Below are 19,424 nucleotides of genomic sequence, written 5' to 3' on the forward strand. Positions count from 1 at the left end.
TCCTGCCACCAACAACTGTGACGATGCGGGTTCGACTCCATGCTCCCATCACTGTTTGGGAGCCCTTTAACCCAATGTCACCGACGAGCTAGACAGTGGAGGCAATAACAATTGAGCAAGGGGATGGTTCAAAAGGTGCAAAGTGCTTTTATTAAAAAGACAATCAAAACCAGTATTCAATAAAGTGCAGTGCTTTAAAATTCTTCCATAAATAAATAATCAAATAAAAAAAACTAGCCAACCCGCAGCGTACCATACGCTGCATAATCAGGCCGGTTTTTTAATGAATTTTAAGCACAGGGAGAAAATTAACATTTGAAAAATCGCTAATGTAATAAATCGGCAAGAAAAGCAACATTGTAACAATGCACGGAACGAACCAACACACAATCGTCCGTGACTGAAAACCGGCGGATCGTCCTCGCGCCTTCTGCTGCCAGCGGAGGGATGGGGGTTCACGGTGCGGAGAGTGGAACGGGAGGAAGAAGGACGTCCATTCAGCTCCGTCCGTCATGCTAGTCTGCTGATTTCTCGTTCAGTATGTACTGCCCGGTCATGTGCCCACCTCCAACTTGTCACTTGAGTCGTCGTCTTGACACAGTCCAGATGTACATGAGACTGACGTGGACTTTTCATTGCTCTGTGCGGTTTTGGCCGCTTTTCTATATATAATCCACCAAGACACCTGACCACGGTAGTAGCGAGGTGGGAGGGGGGTGCGTAGAAAGTGCAGGAGCATCTAGAAGACGCATGTTTGTCGCGACGCAACCAGTGGGAGCGTCAGGGCCGATCCTGGGTAGACGGCCGCCTTTGTGCGAATGTGGTTTCGCCGCCCTACGTACCTATTTTCTATTATGATATGACGGATATTACTATTACATGTACTACTTCAAACAGGATTAAGACGGTGTTAGGGTTAGAGTCGGGATGTATAAATAAAATTTAATTCCAAACGATTAATTTCAAACCAAACCATTAGAAAGCCGGTTTATTTAATCGTTCTAAGCGACAGGCAGCTCTGCACACAGTGACAGTCAATTCAGAGATCGCCGCAGCCCCGCTGTCTTTTGCCGCTTCTCTTGACTCGCAATCCCGTTGAGGAACGTAAGCGTCTCACATGAAATCCATCGCCGCGACGCAACTTTGAAACATGCAAGTTGAGCGTTGACTAAGGGACTACACACATTTAGAGGCGTGTCGTAAACACATGGTAAGCAATGGAACCGTTCAGACAAAGCGTGCGATGAGCGGCGACCATCAAAGGCTTTTCGCCGCTGCGAGCAAATCGCTATGTATGTGGAGTCCCTAATAGGCATCAACGCATCGACTACAATACACGCCACACGCAACTTTGTCAAACTTTGCTCACTGCAAGCGCCGCCGCTGCTATAGTCGTCGGCGCTCTCAGACTTTAAAATTCAAAGGCGGACAGCCGCCGGTCGCAGCGTCGCCGGCTGCTGCGTCTCCTCAACGGCCGCCTTTGAGTTTGGCGCCGCGCGCGGGCACGTTTTGCCCGTCGCCAGGATCGGCCCTGGGGAGCGTATGAGTCGCACTTAGTGGGAATTCCACGGTTTGCAGCCCGAATGGGGCTCAACGGCTTACCCACGCCGGGTAGACACACGGTCAATGTCATGCATAATTATTTATTGAATGCTAAACACTCCTGGAAAGACACAGTTGTCTAAAAAGGGAGGGTTTGAGGATACAACAGAAAGTGAATGAAAAGATGGAACTGTAGACTTTTCATTGCTCTGTGCGGTTTCGGCTGCCTTTCTATATATAATCCACCAAGACACCTGACCACGGTAGTAGCGAGGTGGGAGGGGGGTGTGAACAAAGTGCAGGAGCATCTAAGAAGACACATGTTTGTCGCGGATGCGAATTGCTGTATGTAGCGTGTAAAACAGTTTGCCATGGAGCACGCGGTGGAGCGTCGTAACCGAAAACTCAGTTTTAAAGACTGCTCACTTCATTGTGTTTTAACCTCAGTTGTAAAGGATTGTTTTAAGGATCCCATGGGATACCCTCGCAAACCGTTTGACACGCTGCACCATAGAGTCCGGACGTATTCATGTAATCAGCGTATTGTTGAGCAGACTGTATAACAATGCCTCTGTGACTAAGAACAACGGACACCACGTCACCAAAGTTATCCCAATGTTGGCAAACAAAGCTAAGAGCCATGTCACGAAGTTTGAGAGCAACAGTTTCGTCAATGACATTTCTCCAAAAAAACCCGACTGACAGAAACAAACAGTTACCTGAAGCAGGAATTTCCATAACATTGAAAGAATTGTTGTTTCCATGAAATACATTTGAAGTGGCAGCCATGGAGGGCAAAAGAATAGTCAACGTGGCTCACAGCTGGGTTTGGACCGGAGCACAGACCAAAGCAAGTGACTATGTGTTTGATGAGCTGTTTGATTTGGCGGGCAGTGGTCTGAGGTGAGTTCCTGAGCACGTGGGAGGAGGGGTAGAGTTTCTGGGCGGGGCTTCGTTGTTCCTTTCGCATGGTTTTTCATGGTGTCGAAACCAAAAAGAATAATGAAAAGTCAACGTGGCTTAGACGTGCATGTGGACTCCTAGCACAGACGAAAGGGGCTAACTGGGTGGTCGGTGAGTTTTTGCGTCCGGGCACATGGGCAGGCAGTGTGAATGCCTAGAGAGCGAGGGTAGACGCGGGCCGGTGAAAAAGGAGTGTTGGTGGGTAGGAAAACATCTTCCGTGTTCCTGCAGGAGCATCTAAGAAGACGCATGTTTGTCGCGGATGCGAATTGCTGTATGTAGTGTGTAAAACAGTTTGCTATGGTGCAAGCGGTCATGCGTTGTAACCGAAAACTCGGTTTTTAAAGACTGCTTACTTCATTGTGTTTTAACCTCAGTTGTAAAGGATTGTTTTAAAGATCCCATGAGATACCCCTCACATGCTGCATATGGCGATTCACCTCCGCGAGAAACATGCCTCTATGAACAGTCAACGTAGCTCGGAGGTGCATGACATGAACATGACATTAACCTGCCCTGCACCGCATGTGGCCTCCACGACAGACGAATATAAATGACGGCACTTTTCCTGTGTCCTCGCGTCCGACTTGGTGGGCGTGGCCCTGCTAGTTGTCGTATCCAATGGAGTTGGTGGGCGTGGCTCCTTCCTTCGTGCGCCATAGGTGTCTCACTTGTCGGCGGCTTAGTGAATCCACGCCCCTTCCGGCGTGCTTTTCATGGTTGTCTTGCCTTAGTGAATTATATATATAGATGTGGAGGTTAAAAACATACAAAAAAATAATCCTTAAAACCAGAGGTTAAAATGTTCCTACGGGAAGCAGTCTTTAAAAACAACAACAACAACAAGCCCGGTGCTTCTTCTATGCTAGTGTCTCAACTAGCTTCTCCCGGTTGGGCTTTGCAGCAGGCGAGACGCTCTCTGCAGCTGCCCCTTTTCGTATCACGTCCACATGAGACTGGAGACCTCCCGATCCCTGGCTTCGGTCTGGCACTCATCCCAGCCCCGAGACTTGGTTCCCACCAACGGCCAGGTCGCTCATGTTGGGGACTCCACCACCAAGCCTCCCGACTCCCACTGCCTTTCCGGCCTTCCGCGGCCAGTCGCCTTTCCCTGGTCACTCCCGCTACCTGTTCGCTCATCGGGAGTGACATCAACTACGACTCCTGGGTGTCGGCCTAACACCCAGCTTCCTCGCCGCTGCCCATGAGCGCTCATTCGCTCGACCACACGTTCCTTGTGTGTCTCTCTCTTTCTCTCTCACCGACTTGCTTCCTCACTCCCTGCAACCTCCATCCTTTTCTTTCTCTCTTTTTCAGATCTTTCTCCTCTCTCCCAACCGACTCGCACTTCTTTTTATATTGCGAGGGGCCATAGCAGCTGCAGCACATTAGCCATGGGAACAATCACGGATGTGGGCAGTCCCTCACCTGTGCACTAGGTGAGAAACGCCCACACCGCAGATCGCCCCGTGGCTTGCTATGGCCCAACGCCCCCTCACTAAGCTGCCACGAGTGTGGGGATTTAAAAAAAACGGCCTTTGCTAAACGAGCTGTGAAACCATAACACCACACCAACCCCGAAATTTTTTCTGCAAGTTGGAGGACCTGCATCCTAACTTCACACCCAGGATGGAGCATTTGCAGGTTAAGGGCCTTGCTCAGGGGCTCAATGGAGTGGAGTCACTTCTGGCATTTATGGGATTTGAACCGGCAACCTTCTGATTGCCAGCAGGTCCCTAGCTTCAGAGCCACCACTCCATTTTCATGAAAATATTTGTACCCTAGATCTGATATGTATAATATATAGCACCTGCCCTCTGCTGTGAAGTCAGTGCTCTGATGAGGCATTTATGAATATTATAAAGCCTCTGGCTATATTTTATATGCTTTGGTGACTTTGGATTAATTCAGGTAAAAGGAAAAGCTGGCTGCATAATGACTGACAAGTATCAATTCTTCTGTTACTTGTATTATCCAAGTAATTGGGAAATGAGTCAGAAACACTAATATGCTTTACATATGGTTGTACTAACGTTTACCGTTCATCATTAGTTTCTATATACATTCCATAGATTTCATGGCCTTTTCAGACATTTGACATAAATTACATTTACTATAACTGCAATACTCCTTTGAACCTAATGTAGCTTAACAATTACAATTATGCTTTGTTAAGTTTACATGAGGATATACTCTTTCCCTGTGCTTTGTCCTTTAAATGGAGAAGAATGTGGAGCTGCAAGTCATTAATTGGTGTCCCGATGCTGTTAACGGGCAACTGGACAGCCAGCTGAGCAAACTGAGAAGACACACAAAGCCAAAACAAGTTGGTATTGACTGGTCACAGAGAAAGCACCTGAAGATCATCTCTTCTTAGTACTGTACTCCATATTCTGGTCTAGATCGGCTAGGGTGTATAATTTATGTGAATTTCCCCTTGGGATTAATAAAGTATCTATCTATCTATCTATCTATCTATCTATCTATCTATCTATCTATCTATCTATCTATCTATCTATCTATCTATCTATCTATCTATCTATCTAATTTCAGCTACACTGCAAATGATTGTCCTGATGTCAATGATTAATATGCCCTTCTGTCTAATTGACTTTCAGCTTATTGCACTAACATCTTTAATCATAAAGTTGTTAGAAATTCTTATTAAAGACTCCCTTTGCTGCTCCATTTCCGGCACCATCAACCTATGCAGTTTGTCTAATGTCCTAATCGGTTAGCTGAAGATGCCCCCTTTCAAGTTCTACACACATCCTCACCCACATGGACAGCAAAACAGAAACTATGGGAGGTTGCTATTTATACATTATAGCTCAACTTTCAACAACATACTTCCCCACTGATTGTTCACCAACTAAATAATTTGTAACTGAAAACATGCCTCTGATAGTGGGTGTCAGACTCTCACACTATTATCCTCAATGCAGGTGCCCCTCAAGGATGTCTACGGAGCCCCCTGCTGTATTCCCTTTATACCTATGACTGTATGGATACACACTCCATCTCCATTGTGAAGTTTACTGAAGTCACAAGAGTGATAGTTCTCATCTTAGCAATGATGAGAAGGCCTCTCTGAAAGAGGTGAGGAACCTGGCAGGGCCGTTTGAAGGAATTTGGGGGCCCCAAGCAAAATGGACATGGAGGCCCCCCCGCACGCACGCAAAGGAACCACAGCATAGCCATACAGTTTAAATTCACTCACACTTTATATAAATAAAAAAGGTTTACAGTGCAAATACTGCTGTTGCATATAAAGTGCATAAAATGTGAACATTTTCAACAATTGAACATTTGCAAAAAACACCACTGTACCATAAAATCAAATATACATTAAAAAAGTGCACAATAACTAAATCCAACATACTTAAAAACACACACACACATACATACTCACATTAACATTTTTCAGTTCTCTCAAACATGTGCAAATTATCTAAAACTGCTATTTTAATTTCTTCTATGTAAAGCACTTTGAATTGCCATTGTGTATGAAATGTGCTATATAAATAAAGTTTTTACTGTTAACAAACAATGAAATTATAATTAAAGGTTTACTAATTATTAGTAGTGCTGTGAGTCGACTACCAATGCTTAAAAACATCCCAAGCTAATGTTTGATGCACAGAATTTATTGTGTGGTTTTCCTAAATAGATTATCACAGTGGAATAGTTAGTATAGCATGCTATGCCACTTTCATCAAAACCTATTACAAAGCTATAGCAATGTCATGTCATTTATGTATGATACATAAACATATTTCTGCTAGCCTACCTGCTGCAAAATTGCACCATTTGTACAAGACAAGTAGAGCTATTTTATGTGTGTAATTTATCACTTACCACTGTCTTGTTTTTTCTTATCCTCCTCTTCCTTTCTCTTTTCTTTTTTGGCTTCCTGAAGCATAATTCCGCTTCATGACTGCCGAGGAGGAAGTTTTGTATTTTGCCGGCAGCAGAGATCGCGTGGTTGGCTGGCTGCTGTCAGCGAGGGGGCCCCCTTGAGGGGGATCCCGATAACAGTGTCATTGCACTTTACTGCATTTTATTCTTAACCAGTCGTTGTCTTGGGGCCCCAGGCCAGCTCGGGGCCCCAAGCAATTGCTTGGTTTGCCTGCCTTGTCGCGACGGGCCTGGAACCTGGCACCATGGTGCCAAACAAATAGCCTTCAACTGAACATCAGCAAAACTAAGCAGCTGGTTTTGGATTTCAAGAGGAGGCAGCAGTGTTTTCTTCACAGCAGTACATATCAATGTGGAAAAAGTGGAAAGGATGAGCAGTTTCAGGTACCTTGGAGTTTATATCTGTGAGGAATTTAAATGGACTCACAATATCCGAACTCAAGTCAAAAAGGAAGGCAGAGTCTCATCTAAGCAATGGGAGAAACTCAGGTTCTCCCCAGTGGTCCTAACATCTTTCCATTGTAGCAAGAATTTTAACACCGAAGATTACATCCTGGTTAAGCAACTGTCCTGTCCAAGACTGCAAAGCACAATAAAGAGTGTGAGCAGTGGATTGAGGAACACCATAAGCTCCGACACCCAACATCCAGCCTTACCCCACCTTAGGTCTTTTATACCAAAAGGTGGAGGGCCAGAGCTATCAGAACCATCAAGAACAGATCCCAGTCCAGTGCTGAACTATTTCACCTACTTAAATTGGGGAAAGGGTTCCAACAGGCTTATGACCAAAACAGAGACTTAGGTGGAGCTTCTGGCCTCAGGCCATAAGGCTTCTCAATTAGGACATGCCCCACACTGGTCTCATTTGATCACTCCTGCCTTATAGTCTTTTTTTTTTAATTAATGTATAAACAATTCAATGTGTGCATGTATATTATGACATAATATAATAAACTACTCACTATGTCATTTTGCCACTCTACTGCATTTTACACCTTGTATATTGTTTGTTTAAATCTGTCTATTTAGCAGTAACAGAATTAAAATTTAACTAGTTCTACTTAGCCCCACTTGATTTTCTATTATTTATCTTTTTACTCTCTTTTGTATAATCTGAGTAGCGAACCTGGCTGAAGCGACAAAGAACTCGTGAAATCTTGCTAATCAAAGAGGGAGCGTTTTGCTACGGAGCCATGGCAACAACAGTTTTACGTCATCCTCTGCGACGGAAGTGGAGGGCGTTCTCGAGGTGCCGCTCAGGCGCGTGCATTTAACTGGGAAGCCGATTCGTAAAGTGTTGGGTGTCGAATGCTCGGGATTGTCGAAGCGGGCAATTTGCGTGTCCCTGTCAGCGTACGTTGTGTGCAGTGACCTTGTAGTTTTTGCTGAATTAAAGAAGAGCAGATTTAAAAGGGGCAGGTATGTGCTTAAAATATGAAGTCCTCACGTCACTAATGTGATATTTTCCACAAATTCCTGTCATTTGTATTTTTGAGATTCAAGTGAAGTTTCACCTGTCTCGCACGGACACCGCTAAGGTATTGAGAGAGAAACTCTGGGTCAGTATTGTCATTCCGCTCTTCTGCGTCCGTGTCCATGATTTAGATCCTATTAGCCAATCACATTTATACTTTAAAGCGCCCTGACACAAGGCCGTCACTTTTTCACCTGCTTATTATCGCCAGTACCCATTCAAGTTGGTAGAGACTGCAGCAGCTATTTGGTGCATGGTTCTGTGGGTTTTAAATGCTTTGTGCCGGGCGGTATTGGAGTCCATATTTAGCGCCTACACAGCACGCGTGTTTGTCTCCGATCTCGCAGTTTGCTTTAACGCATGCTCTGTACCAAACACCGTGGTTTACACCGGCAGAGTGCACGTGCGTCCGTTTCTTCTACGTTAACGTGCATGCGACCTCCGCCCCCTCTTTTTCTCAATGCCGTGCAAGGCAGTTTAATTTTGTGTCTTTCAAGAGAAGTTGTTTGCAGTCATACAATGAACGAGTTACATTATTGCTTATTATTTGGCTGACGTCTTTATCCAAGGCGATTTAATAATAATACGATTTGTTACATTTGTTTTTCGAGTTGGAGCACAGGCAGGTGAAGTGACTTGCACAACGTCAGACAGTGTAAATGGCAGGATTTGAAGTCCAGAGCTTTAACCACATTGCCTGCCCTGCCCTACCCTACCTATATACAGTACTTATATGCTAGACATTCTTACACTCTCTGCAAATTAAATTTTTACAACAGTAACTGCTGGAACTCAGTCGCTGGAAACACATTTACATTGTTTTTCCTATCGGTAATTATCCTGAAACTGAATAATTAAAGGCATATTTAAGTTTGAATGGAACAACACTCCCATCAATCCTGCATGGGTTTGGGATTCATCTTGGTGACATTCTTGGTAATGTCAGTAATTATACTGCCTTATTCTTTGTTAACACTTTAAAAGTAAGAGCTCTACAGCCTCCCATAACTTAGGATCTCACCACATCTAAATCCGGCATGGGTCATTTGTAACCACATATGCAGTATTGTGTAAAACCAATCTCTATTCAATGCAATTTGGAATCTTAAATTGTAATAATGCACTGCGTATGGGTGGATATCAAACAGGTTGGCAGAAAATGTCAGTCAATCCAACGTAAAACAGGGAAAGAGATGGTAGGGCACAATCATTATCAAGAATATTTAAAAAAGTTAATCAGTTGCTTCCTACACTTTTACAGTATGAATATACAGATTTCATTTGTTTAGGTTTAACATGATAGATCTGCAGGTAACACACTGTAATATTGTTAAAAAATATCTTGCCACACGTTGTCTATGCTGTTAGTCAAACAAGTTAAGAATATTCTTTTTTTTTTTTTTTTTTAATAAAAAGTGTCTTCAAAATCACATGTCTAATGAAACATTCAAAAACATTTTTTCAACATGAGAAAGCCTGTTGTCGTCAATATGTCATGTGGAGACTTTAAAAAATATTGTGTAATCTGACAGGCCTTTCTAATGTGAAAGCTAGAAGCTGAAGAAGGCTCCTTAGCTCATCTTATGTATAGGATTATAGGTCATTATAGTGTACAGTAAAATTTTTTGTTGCTCATGCTAATCAATATCTAATTATCTCTCTGGCACCATAATTAGCCAGTATAACAACCTTACCGCAAGGATAATAAGTTCTGCTGAGTACAAACCATTCAGAAAATTGTCAATCTCAAGTCATCCTCCTCTTTCGTAATATAGTCAATTGTGATCCCTAAAATATCCCCATCTACTAGACCACTTGGAAAATCATTCCATGTGCATAATGGCACTTTGTGTGAAGACATAACACTTTATATGCGTGTCCCTGTATTCTTGAAGAACTAATTTTAAAGTATCAGCTGACATCCCATCTATCATGTGACCTCTTAATTTCTGTTTGTCTAGTTTTAACTCTAAATTTTTTTCTCATCGCTTACTGCCCTCTATTCTAGAATTGGTTATCTCATTTCATCTATGGACGGTCTCTAGCATTATTACCTTTTTTTCTGTATTATGGAAACTAAAACTATGTAGAACATTTCAGACAAGGTCTCACAAAGATGGTGTACAGTTTAAACCAGTAGTGTCAAAGTGAGATCCCAGTGGGCTGCAGGTTTTCATTCCAGCTACTTTCTTAATTAATTACCACATACTGCTGCTAATGGAACAGACTTTATCTCAATTTTAGTTGACTTGCTAAAATTAAGAAGCCTTAATTGTTTCCTTTTTTCTTTAATTAGCAACCAAATAATGACAGGGTTCAGAGCGAGTCAGCAGATGACCAAGTAAGCTGATCTCTTTTGCAGCAAAATATCCATAGTGCAATATCTGTTTCAGTAAAACATTTGAAAAGCAGTGAATTTCTCTATTATTATGCACAAAACTTTTTGGTGCTACTCTAGGTTTGGGGTTTGGTCGGAGAATGGTGGAATGTTAATATTCTCATTATGCCACATGAGACAAGCCATAGAATTAAACAACATGTTTCATTAACCGCAAAAAAGCTGGTTTGGAGTGAAAATGGTGGCCGACCACAAACAGACTATGTAACCTCCGAATTTAGCTGGTCACCAGTTGACTGTTCAATATTTTTTGGCTATTTGTTAAAGGAAAAAGAATTAAGGGTTCTCTGTCATAAAGTATGTAATTTAAAATCAAGACAATACAGAATGTTCCTTTAGCATTAATAATTGGTTAATAATGAACAAAGTGTCTGGAAGAAAAACCTGCAGCCCTCCAGGAGCTGAGTCTGAAACCCCCAATTTAAGCATACCCCTACTTGGCTCCCACCCTCTGCCCAATCAGTTGGGTTATGGATAGCAACATCTTATCAGTAGATCCATTTACTAAAAGAAATGAATTTGTTAGCAGTGGCAGATTGAAAATGAAATCTCTTCCTTCTCTGTTTCACATCCTTACATGGAAAGGCTGTCTGCAAGCCTGGGACTTCTGAGTCAGAAGGAAATGCTTATCTGGCTTCACTGAAGGAAATTTCTCCTTTTTTTTTTCAGCTGAGCAAGCGGTCTTGTGACATCTACATTGCATCTTGGAGGTTATCATATTACCACATGATGAGAGGCTAACTCTTACTCGCTCTTCGTGGTCACCTCCCTTTTAGGTGCCTTACAGCTTTTCCATGTAGTTCCAGATTGCTGGTACATGGGGGCATTTTGATCAATTTGATTCTGATTAAAAATAGACAATTTATAGTAAGTTAATAGCTAGAACCCATATTTGCATTTTTTTTAGTTCCCAGATAAGAAACACTTGAATACAATAATTCTGAATTGGCCCAGTGACAGTAGAGGCATGTCCTTGGCAAAATTGTTTAAATGTCTCTGGGAGGGTACCAGCTGTAAAGTGATGCATCATTCTAAGCAAGTTCCTGATTGGAATGGGCATAAGTGCATGAATGGACCTCTGAGCTTTGTCTGCTCTGACCAGAATGTTCTGTGGCTCCCTGCAGTGTTGAAATCAAACAGATCTCCAGGACTAGATAATATTTACCCTTGAGTTCTTAAGGATGCTGGACAGTACATATATAAACACGTGACACATTTTTAGGAAGTTACTGGGGAGATTCCAAAGGACTGGGAAATGGCAAATATTATCCCGTTATATAAAAAGGGTGACCGGGCAAATCCAAGCAACTTTAGGCAGTAAGCTTAACATGCGTCAGAGGAAACCTAAAGGAAGGAATTCTTAAGGATAAGATTAAGCAACACATGGCAAGTACAGGAGTTTTTTCTTAACAGTCAAGCATAGGTTCAGAAGAGGGAAGCCATGTTTACTTATTTTATGAGGAAGATGTTTTTAGGAATTTGCTCAGACACAGGAAGTAGAAGGTGATGGTGTGAGGAACCTGACCAGAATTCGCTGATGTTAAGAGTGGGGGTGAGTGCTAGGGCCACTGAGATATAGATATATATATATATATATATATATATATATATATATAGATATATATATATATATATATATCTCTCAGTGGCCCTAGCACTCACCATATATATATCATATCATATATATATATATATACTCAGCAAAAAAAGAAACACCCTCTGACTTTCAACTGTTTTTACTTTCAGTAAACGTAATGTGTAAATATTTGTATGAACAGTAAAAGAGTCAACACCATAAGACATAAACTAAAAATGTTTCACAATGTGTCCCTGAATGAAGGGAGGCTCAAAATCAAAAGTACCAGTCAGTATCTGGTGTGGCCACCAGCTGCTTGAAGTACTGCAGTGCATCTCCTCCTCATGGACTGGACCAGATTTGTCAGTTCTTGCTGTGAGATGTTACCCCACTCTTCCACCAAGGCACCTGCAAGTTCCTGGACATTTCTGGGGGGAATGGCCCTAGCCCTCACCCTGCGATCCAACAGGTCCCAGATGTGCTCAATGGGATTGAGATCCGGGCTCTTCCACTGCGAGGATGATCAGCTGTCCTTCCTGTCTCCCTGTAGCGCTGTCTTAGGCGTCTCACAGTGCGGACATGGCAATTTATTGCCCTAGCCACATCAGCAGTCCTCATGCCTCCCTGCAGCATGCCTAATGCACGTTCACGCAGATGAGCAGGGACCCTGGGCATCTTTCTTTGGGTGTTTTTCACAGTCGGTAGACAAGTCTCTTTAGTGTCCTGCGTTTTTAGAACTGTGACCTTAAATGCCTACTTTCTGTAAGCTGTTAAGGTCTTAACGACCATTCCACAGGTGCATGTTAATTAATTGATTATGGTTAATTGAACATGCATGGAAAACATTGTTTAAACCCTTTACAATGAAGATCTGTAAAGTTATTTGGATTTTTAAAACATTATTGTTGAAATACACAGTCCTGAAAAAGGGACGTTTCTTTTTTTGCTGAGTATATATATTTTAGATAGATTAACAAGCTGGTTAAGTTTGCAGATGATACCAAGATAGATGGATTGGCAGATAACTTGGAATCCATTCAATCATTAAAGGAGGACGTGGACAGCATACAGGATTGGGCAGATTTGTGGCAGATTAAATTTAACGTCAGTAAATGTAAAGCATTACATATAGGAAGTAAAAATGTTAGGTTTGGATACACAATGAGAGGTCTGAAAAATTGAGAGTACCCCTTATGAGAAGGATTTAGGAGTCATAGTGGACTCTATGCTATCAACTTCCCATTCAGTATTCAGAAGCCATTAAGAAGACAAGTAGAATGTTAGGTTATGTAGCATGATGTGTCGAGTACAAGTCCAAGGAGGTTATGCTTAAGCTTTATAATGCAATGGTGAGGCCTCAGCTGGAGTATTGTGTGCAGTTTTGGTCTCCAGGCTACAAAAAGGACATAGCAACACTAGAAAAGGTCCAGAGAAGAGCGACTAGGCTCATTCCAGGGCTACAGGGGATGAATTATGCAGAAAGATTAAAAGAGCTGAGCCTTTACAGTTTAAGCAAAATAAGATTAAGAGGTGACATGATTGAATTGTTTAAAATCATGAAGGGAATTAGAACAGTGGATCGAGGCTTATTTTAAAATGAGTTCATCAAGAACATGGGGACACAGTTGGAAAGTTGTAATGGGTAAATTTTGCTCTAACATTTAGAAGTTTATCTTTACATAGAGAACCATAGACACTTGGAATAAGCTACCAAGTTGCTTGGTAGGCAGCAAGACTTTAGGGACTTTCAAAACTAGACAATGTTTTTTTTTTTTTTGAAGAATTAAGTGGATAAGTCTGACAAGCTTTATTGGACCGAATGGCCAGTTCTCATCTAGATTGTTCTGATGTTCTAATGTTCTAATATGGGTACCAGAGCCTCTCTTGGATGGTATATTTGGACAATTTGGATGTGGGTAGAAACAACACTCGGATGTACAAACTCTGTACTGACATTGATCGGCATGGGAAGTTAACCCAGAATGCTAGATGCTGTTCAATAATTAGAAAATTCTAAATGGTTCACAAACTTTCAAGCAACTGTATTCTATATTTCTGCATAAATATGACCTAAAACATCATCAGATTTTCACTCAAGTCCTAAAAGTAGATAAAAAGAAACCAGTTAAACAAATGAGACAAAAATATTATACTTGGTCATTTATTTATTAAGGAAAATGATTGAATATTACATATTTGTGAGTGCAAAGCTTTCAGTATCTGGTGTGATCCCCCTTTGCAGCAATAACTGCAACTAAATATTTCTGGTAACTTTTGATCATTCCTGCACACCGGCTTGGAGGAATTTTAGGCCATTCCTCCATACAGAACAGCTTCAACTCTGGGATGTTGGTGGGTTTCCTCACATTAACTGCTCGCTTCAGGTCCTTCCATAACATTTCGATTGGATTAAGGTCAGGACTTTGACTTGGTCATTCCAAAACATTAACTTTATTCTTCTTTAACCATTCTTTGGTAGAACGACTTGTGTGCTTAGGGTCGTTGTCTTGCTGCATGGCCCACCTTCTCTTGAGATTCGGTTCATGGACAGATGTCCTGACATTTGCCTTTAGAATTCTCTGATATAATTCAGAATTCATTGTTCCATCAAAGAAGGCAAGCCGTCCTAGCCCAGATGCAGCAAAATGGGCCCAAACCATGATACTACCACCACCATGTTTCACAGATGGGATAAGGTTCTTATGCTGGAATGCAGTGTTTTCCTTTCTCCAAACAGAACTTTTTGGTTTAAATGAAAAGCGTTATATTTTGGTCTCATCCATCCACAAAACATTCTTCCAATAGTCTTCTGGTTTATCCACGTGATCTTTAGCAAAGTGCAGACGAGCAGCAATGTTTTTTTTGGAGAGTAGTGGCTTTCTCCTTGCAACCCTGCCATGCACACCATTGTTGTTCAGTGTTCTCCTGATGGTGGACTCATGAACATTAGCCAATGTGAGAGAGGCCTTCAGTTGCTTAGAAGTTATCCTGGGGTCCTTTGTGACCTTGCCGACTATTACACGCCTTGCTCTTGGAGTGATCTTTGTTGGTCGACCACTCCTGGGGAGGGTAACAATGGTCTTGAATTTCCTCCATTTGTACACAATCTGTCTGACTGTGGATTGGTGGAGTCCAAACTCTTTAGAGATGGTTTTGTAACCTTTTCCAGCCTGATGAGCATCAACAACTTTTTCTGAGGTCCTCAGAAATCTCCTTGGTTCGTGCCATGATACACTTCCACAAACATGTGTTGTGAAGAGCAGACTCTAATAGATCCCTGTTCTTTAAATAACACAAGGTACCCACTCACACCTGATTGTCATCCCATTGATTGGAAACCCCTGACTCGAATTTCACCTTCAAACTAACTGCTAATCCTAGAGGTTCACATACTTTTGCCACTCACAAATATGTAATATTCGATCATTTTCCTCAATAAATAAATGACCAAGTATAATATTTTTGTCTCATTTGTTTAACTGGTTTCTCTTTATCTACTTTTAGGACTTGAGTGACAATCTGATGATGTTTTAGGTCATATTTGTGCAGAAATAGAGAAAATTCTATAGAGTTCACAAACTTTCAAGCACAACTGTAAATCCCAGCAATTATTCTCACCTATTTGGTTTGATGTATTGAATCCATCACCTGGGGCCAGCATCCTGATAACTGCAGATGGAAAACTTGTTTCATAATTAATTACCTGGTAGATTACTAGGAAATTACTCACTAATGAAAGGATCATGTAATTCAACATTCAAGGTTCCCATCCTTCTCCATTTCACATTCTTGCACAGAGAAGTCAGGGCTTCCAGGTCCATAAACTGGAGTTCACCCAGTTGAGCAACAAGAGAATATAATCTGCCCAATGGTCTTCTCTCTGCAAGAAAGTCTCTTACATAGTGGCATGATTTCTCTCAGACTCCATGGACCTTCAACATGGGACAAAAGTGCAGATGGCTTGACCACAAAGTATTTTTTTTTTTTAGTGTACCAGCAAAATAAACAGCTAATAAATCAATTAGCCTGAGTTCATTTCCCAAACCTGTTAGAGAATATAGGTTAATAGGTTCACACACTTGTTGGGCTGAATGACCTGTTTTCTTCATAGATGTTCTAATGTAATAATTTCTCAGGGAGGGTAGCATCTTTGAGGGTATCATTGCCCTGAGTGAATACCTGCTCAGGGACAGATTCTAACAAAATTATCTTTGCTTATGTCTATGAAAATATTTAATCCATATAAAATGACAGCTCATGAAGGAGTTAGACAATTAAGATTCATGTTTCTTTATGGACTGGGAGAAAGCAGACTCTTTTTATAATAGTCTGGTAAATGGCCTTTGCATTTTCAATACATTACCATTTCCTGTGTCGTAAAGTGAAGTCGCTGGTCTGCAAATAGGATTGACAAGCTTGTTGGGGTGAATGGCATGATGAGTGCTATGCTACAGAATGTTGGGTTTACATATAAAGTGAATCTGCTGGCCTGGTGGGTACCGTCTAACTATTTCCAAACTGTGTCTGGTGATAATCACTGGTGGCATGGCATTGTGATTTCCTAGAAGGAGATCTCCAGTCATGCACAACTGCAACTGATCATGATATGAAACATGAATGAATGCTGTATAGACACACACACAGCTCCTTTTGCTTGACACCTTCAAGCACAGGCAATACATTAAAACCGATTTCAGAAGTGTTTATATTTCTTAGTCCTTTCCTGCTGTTTTTTCCCCCCACAGAGATCAATAACGCAGCTGCCATTTCCAGTAATGCTTGGAACAAGATGGAGGAAATCTGTCAGATGGTCCATGGCCCTCTAGAAGTGGCATTAAAACGTGAAGAGGGGGCCTCAGGGGATAGAGGAAATAAGGAGGTAGAGAATTGCCTACCAGATGGGGACCCACTTTTCTTGTGTTCTGTGGAAAAAAAAACAGTTTCAATTAAGGAAGAGGAATGTGAGTGGGAATCTGTGCACCATGAACAGGAGCATCTCTGCATTAAGGAGGAGGAGGATTGTGAATGGAGAACAGTGGTGATTAAAGAAGACTTGGAGCACAACTCTGACCTTCAAAAACATGAAGTAGTAAACTGCATCAAGGAGGAAACTCTTAAATCAGAATCTTTCTCGTGGTATGTGTGTCCAGATGGAGAAGTAACGGGAGCAGGCACTGGTCAGAGTGGACTCCTGTCTGCACAGAGACAACCTATTCATGTAAAGTCTGAATTTCTGGAGTGTGATGCACAAGAGACTGAGAAAGCATCTTCTCAAAGTCAGTGTGACGGAGGTAAGTGTTAAAAACAGCAACACAAACTTTTAAGCAACATCTGGCAGTCTTTTGCAGTCTGAAATGCAAATGCATTTTATTTCATAATTTCTGTGGTGGGCAATAAGGAAATATTTTGTAAACAAAGTTTACTAGTAAAAAAGAGGAGTTTATCAAATGATCTATTTATTCACCAAAATTATCAATGAGGGTAGGGCAAATGGGGTCAAGCAATACTGGCAGGGTTTCACTGGCATTTAAAAGAACTGGTCCACATACATAACCTAATGCGTGTAGCGTAATGGGCGGATATTAAAGCATGTAATCCAACAAATTATGCTAAAAGCATACAATGGGGTTTTGCTGCTGCAGTTTTGTGATGTGTGCTGATACCTTTTCTTTACTGGTTTACTTAATAATGTATACTGTATGTGTTACACAGTAACCATGAGACAGGGTGACTAATGCTTGGCTTTTTTTTGGGATTGTGGGTAAGCAGGCAGTGGTTAAGGCTTTAGACTATAAAACCCTGAGGTTGTGGGTTCAAATCCTGCGAATGACACTCTGTGACCATGAACAAGTCACTGTACCTTCCTATGCTCCAACTGGGAAACCAAAAGATACAACTGTATCTGTGAAATGTTTTAAGTTTCCTTGACAAAGGCATCAGCCAAGTAAGTAAATAAAGTTAAAGATTAAAGTTATTACCACATGTACAAAATACAGTAAAATTCTTGTGCATATCATTTTTATCATCACATCACTTAACATGAATGTAGAAGTGAGTGGCCCACAATGGTAGGGGAATATTAATATCATGGAGTATACAATAAATAGTATTGTGATGCACATTGTGAAAAGTAATGATTAAAACGGTGCTCAAACCTTTAAAGCAGCTTCCACAGGAACACAAAAGCAAGTCTCTCTATAGCTTTTATGACAGTAGAAACATCCTCTTCAGCCTTGTCACACATTTCACCATAAGCTCTCTTTATTGGACTAGACCCTCAATTGCAGTAGAGTAATAACAGAGAACAGCTTTGCTTCCTGACCACAGCAAAATTCAAATGATAGCAAGTTTCTGTTTAGGACTTAAAATTACAACAAAGTACCATTGCATCCATGCATCTCTTTTGCCAAAAATCCATTGTAGATGAGAAAAAAAAAAAATCTGCATGTTGCTAGACAAAATGTACAGGGTGGGCCATTTATATGGATACACCTTAATAAAATGGGAACGGTTGGTGATATTAACTTCCTGTTTGTGGCACATTAGTATATGTGAGGGGGAAAACTTTTCAAGATAGTTGGTGACCATGGTGGCCATTTTGAAGTCGGCCATTTTGGATCCAACTTTTGTTTTTTCAATAGGAAGAGGGTCATGTGACATATCAAACTTATTGGGAATTTCACAAGAAAAACAATGGTGTGCTTGGTTTTAACGTAACTTTATTCTTTCATTAGTTATTTACAAGTTTCTGACCACTTATAAAATGTGTTCAATGTGCTGCCCATTGTGTTGGATTGTCAATGCAACCCTCTTCTCCCACTCTTTACACACTGATAGCAACACCGCTGGAGAAATGCTAACACAGGCTTCCAGTATCCGTAGTTTCAGGTGCTGCACAACTCATATCTTCACAGCATAGGCAATTGCCTTCAGATGACCCCAAAGATAAAAGTCTAAGGGGGTCAGATCGGGAGACCTTGGGGGCCATTCAACTGGCCCACGACGATAATCCACTTTCCAGGAAACTGTTCATCTAGGAATGCTCGGACCTGACACCGATAATGTGGTGGTGCACCATCTTGCTGGAAAAACTCGGGGAACGTGCCAGCTTCAGTGCATAAAGAGGGAAACGCATCATCATGTAGCAATTTCGCATATCCAGTGGCCTTGAGGTTTCCATTGATGAAGAATGGCCCCACTATCTTTGTACCCCATATACCACACCATACCATCAATTTTTTTGTTCCAACAGTCTTGGAGGTATCTATCCAATGTGGGTTAGTGTCAGACCAATAGTGGTGGTTTTCTTTGTTAACTTCACCATTCACATAAAAGTTTGCCTCATCACTGAACAAAATCTTCTGCGTAAACTGAGGGTCCTGTTCCAATTTTTGTTTTGCCCATTTCAGTGCACCGATCTGGGTCATCCTTGTTGAGATGCTGCAGTAGCTGGAGTTTGTAGGGGTGCCATTTGTGAGTAGCTAATATCCGCCGAAGGGATGTTCGACTAATGCCACTCTCCAGTGACATGCGGCGAGTGCTACGCTGTGGGC

General features: G+C 41.6%; 1 protein-coding gene across 1 annotated transcript in view; it reads left to right on the plus strand.

Annotated features, from left to right (window-relative positions):
• Window positions 1-19,424, plus strand: part of LOC120519259 (zinc finger protein 850-like) — a 101,767-nt gene that overhangs the window by 19,368 nt on the left and 62,975 nt on the right. The window contains exon 4 of the mRNA XM_039742408.1: window positions 16,617-17,162. Within this exon, the coding sequence (XP_039598342.1) occupies window positions 16,617-17,162 (546 nt within the window). The remainder of the gene's footprint in view (window positions 1-16,616; window positions 17,163-19,424) is intronic.

Source organism: Polypterus senegalus, unplaced genomic scaffold (genome assembly GCF_016835505.1).
Source record: "Polypterus senegalus isolate Bchr_013 unplaced genomic scaffold, ASM1683550v1 scaffold_19, whole genome shotgun sequence".
In the NCBI taxonomy this organism is placed as follows: domain Eukaryota; kingdom Metazoa; phylum Chordata; class Cladistia; order Polypteriformes; family Polypteridae; genus Polypterus; species Polypterus senegalus.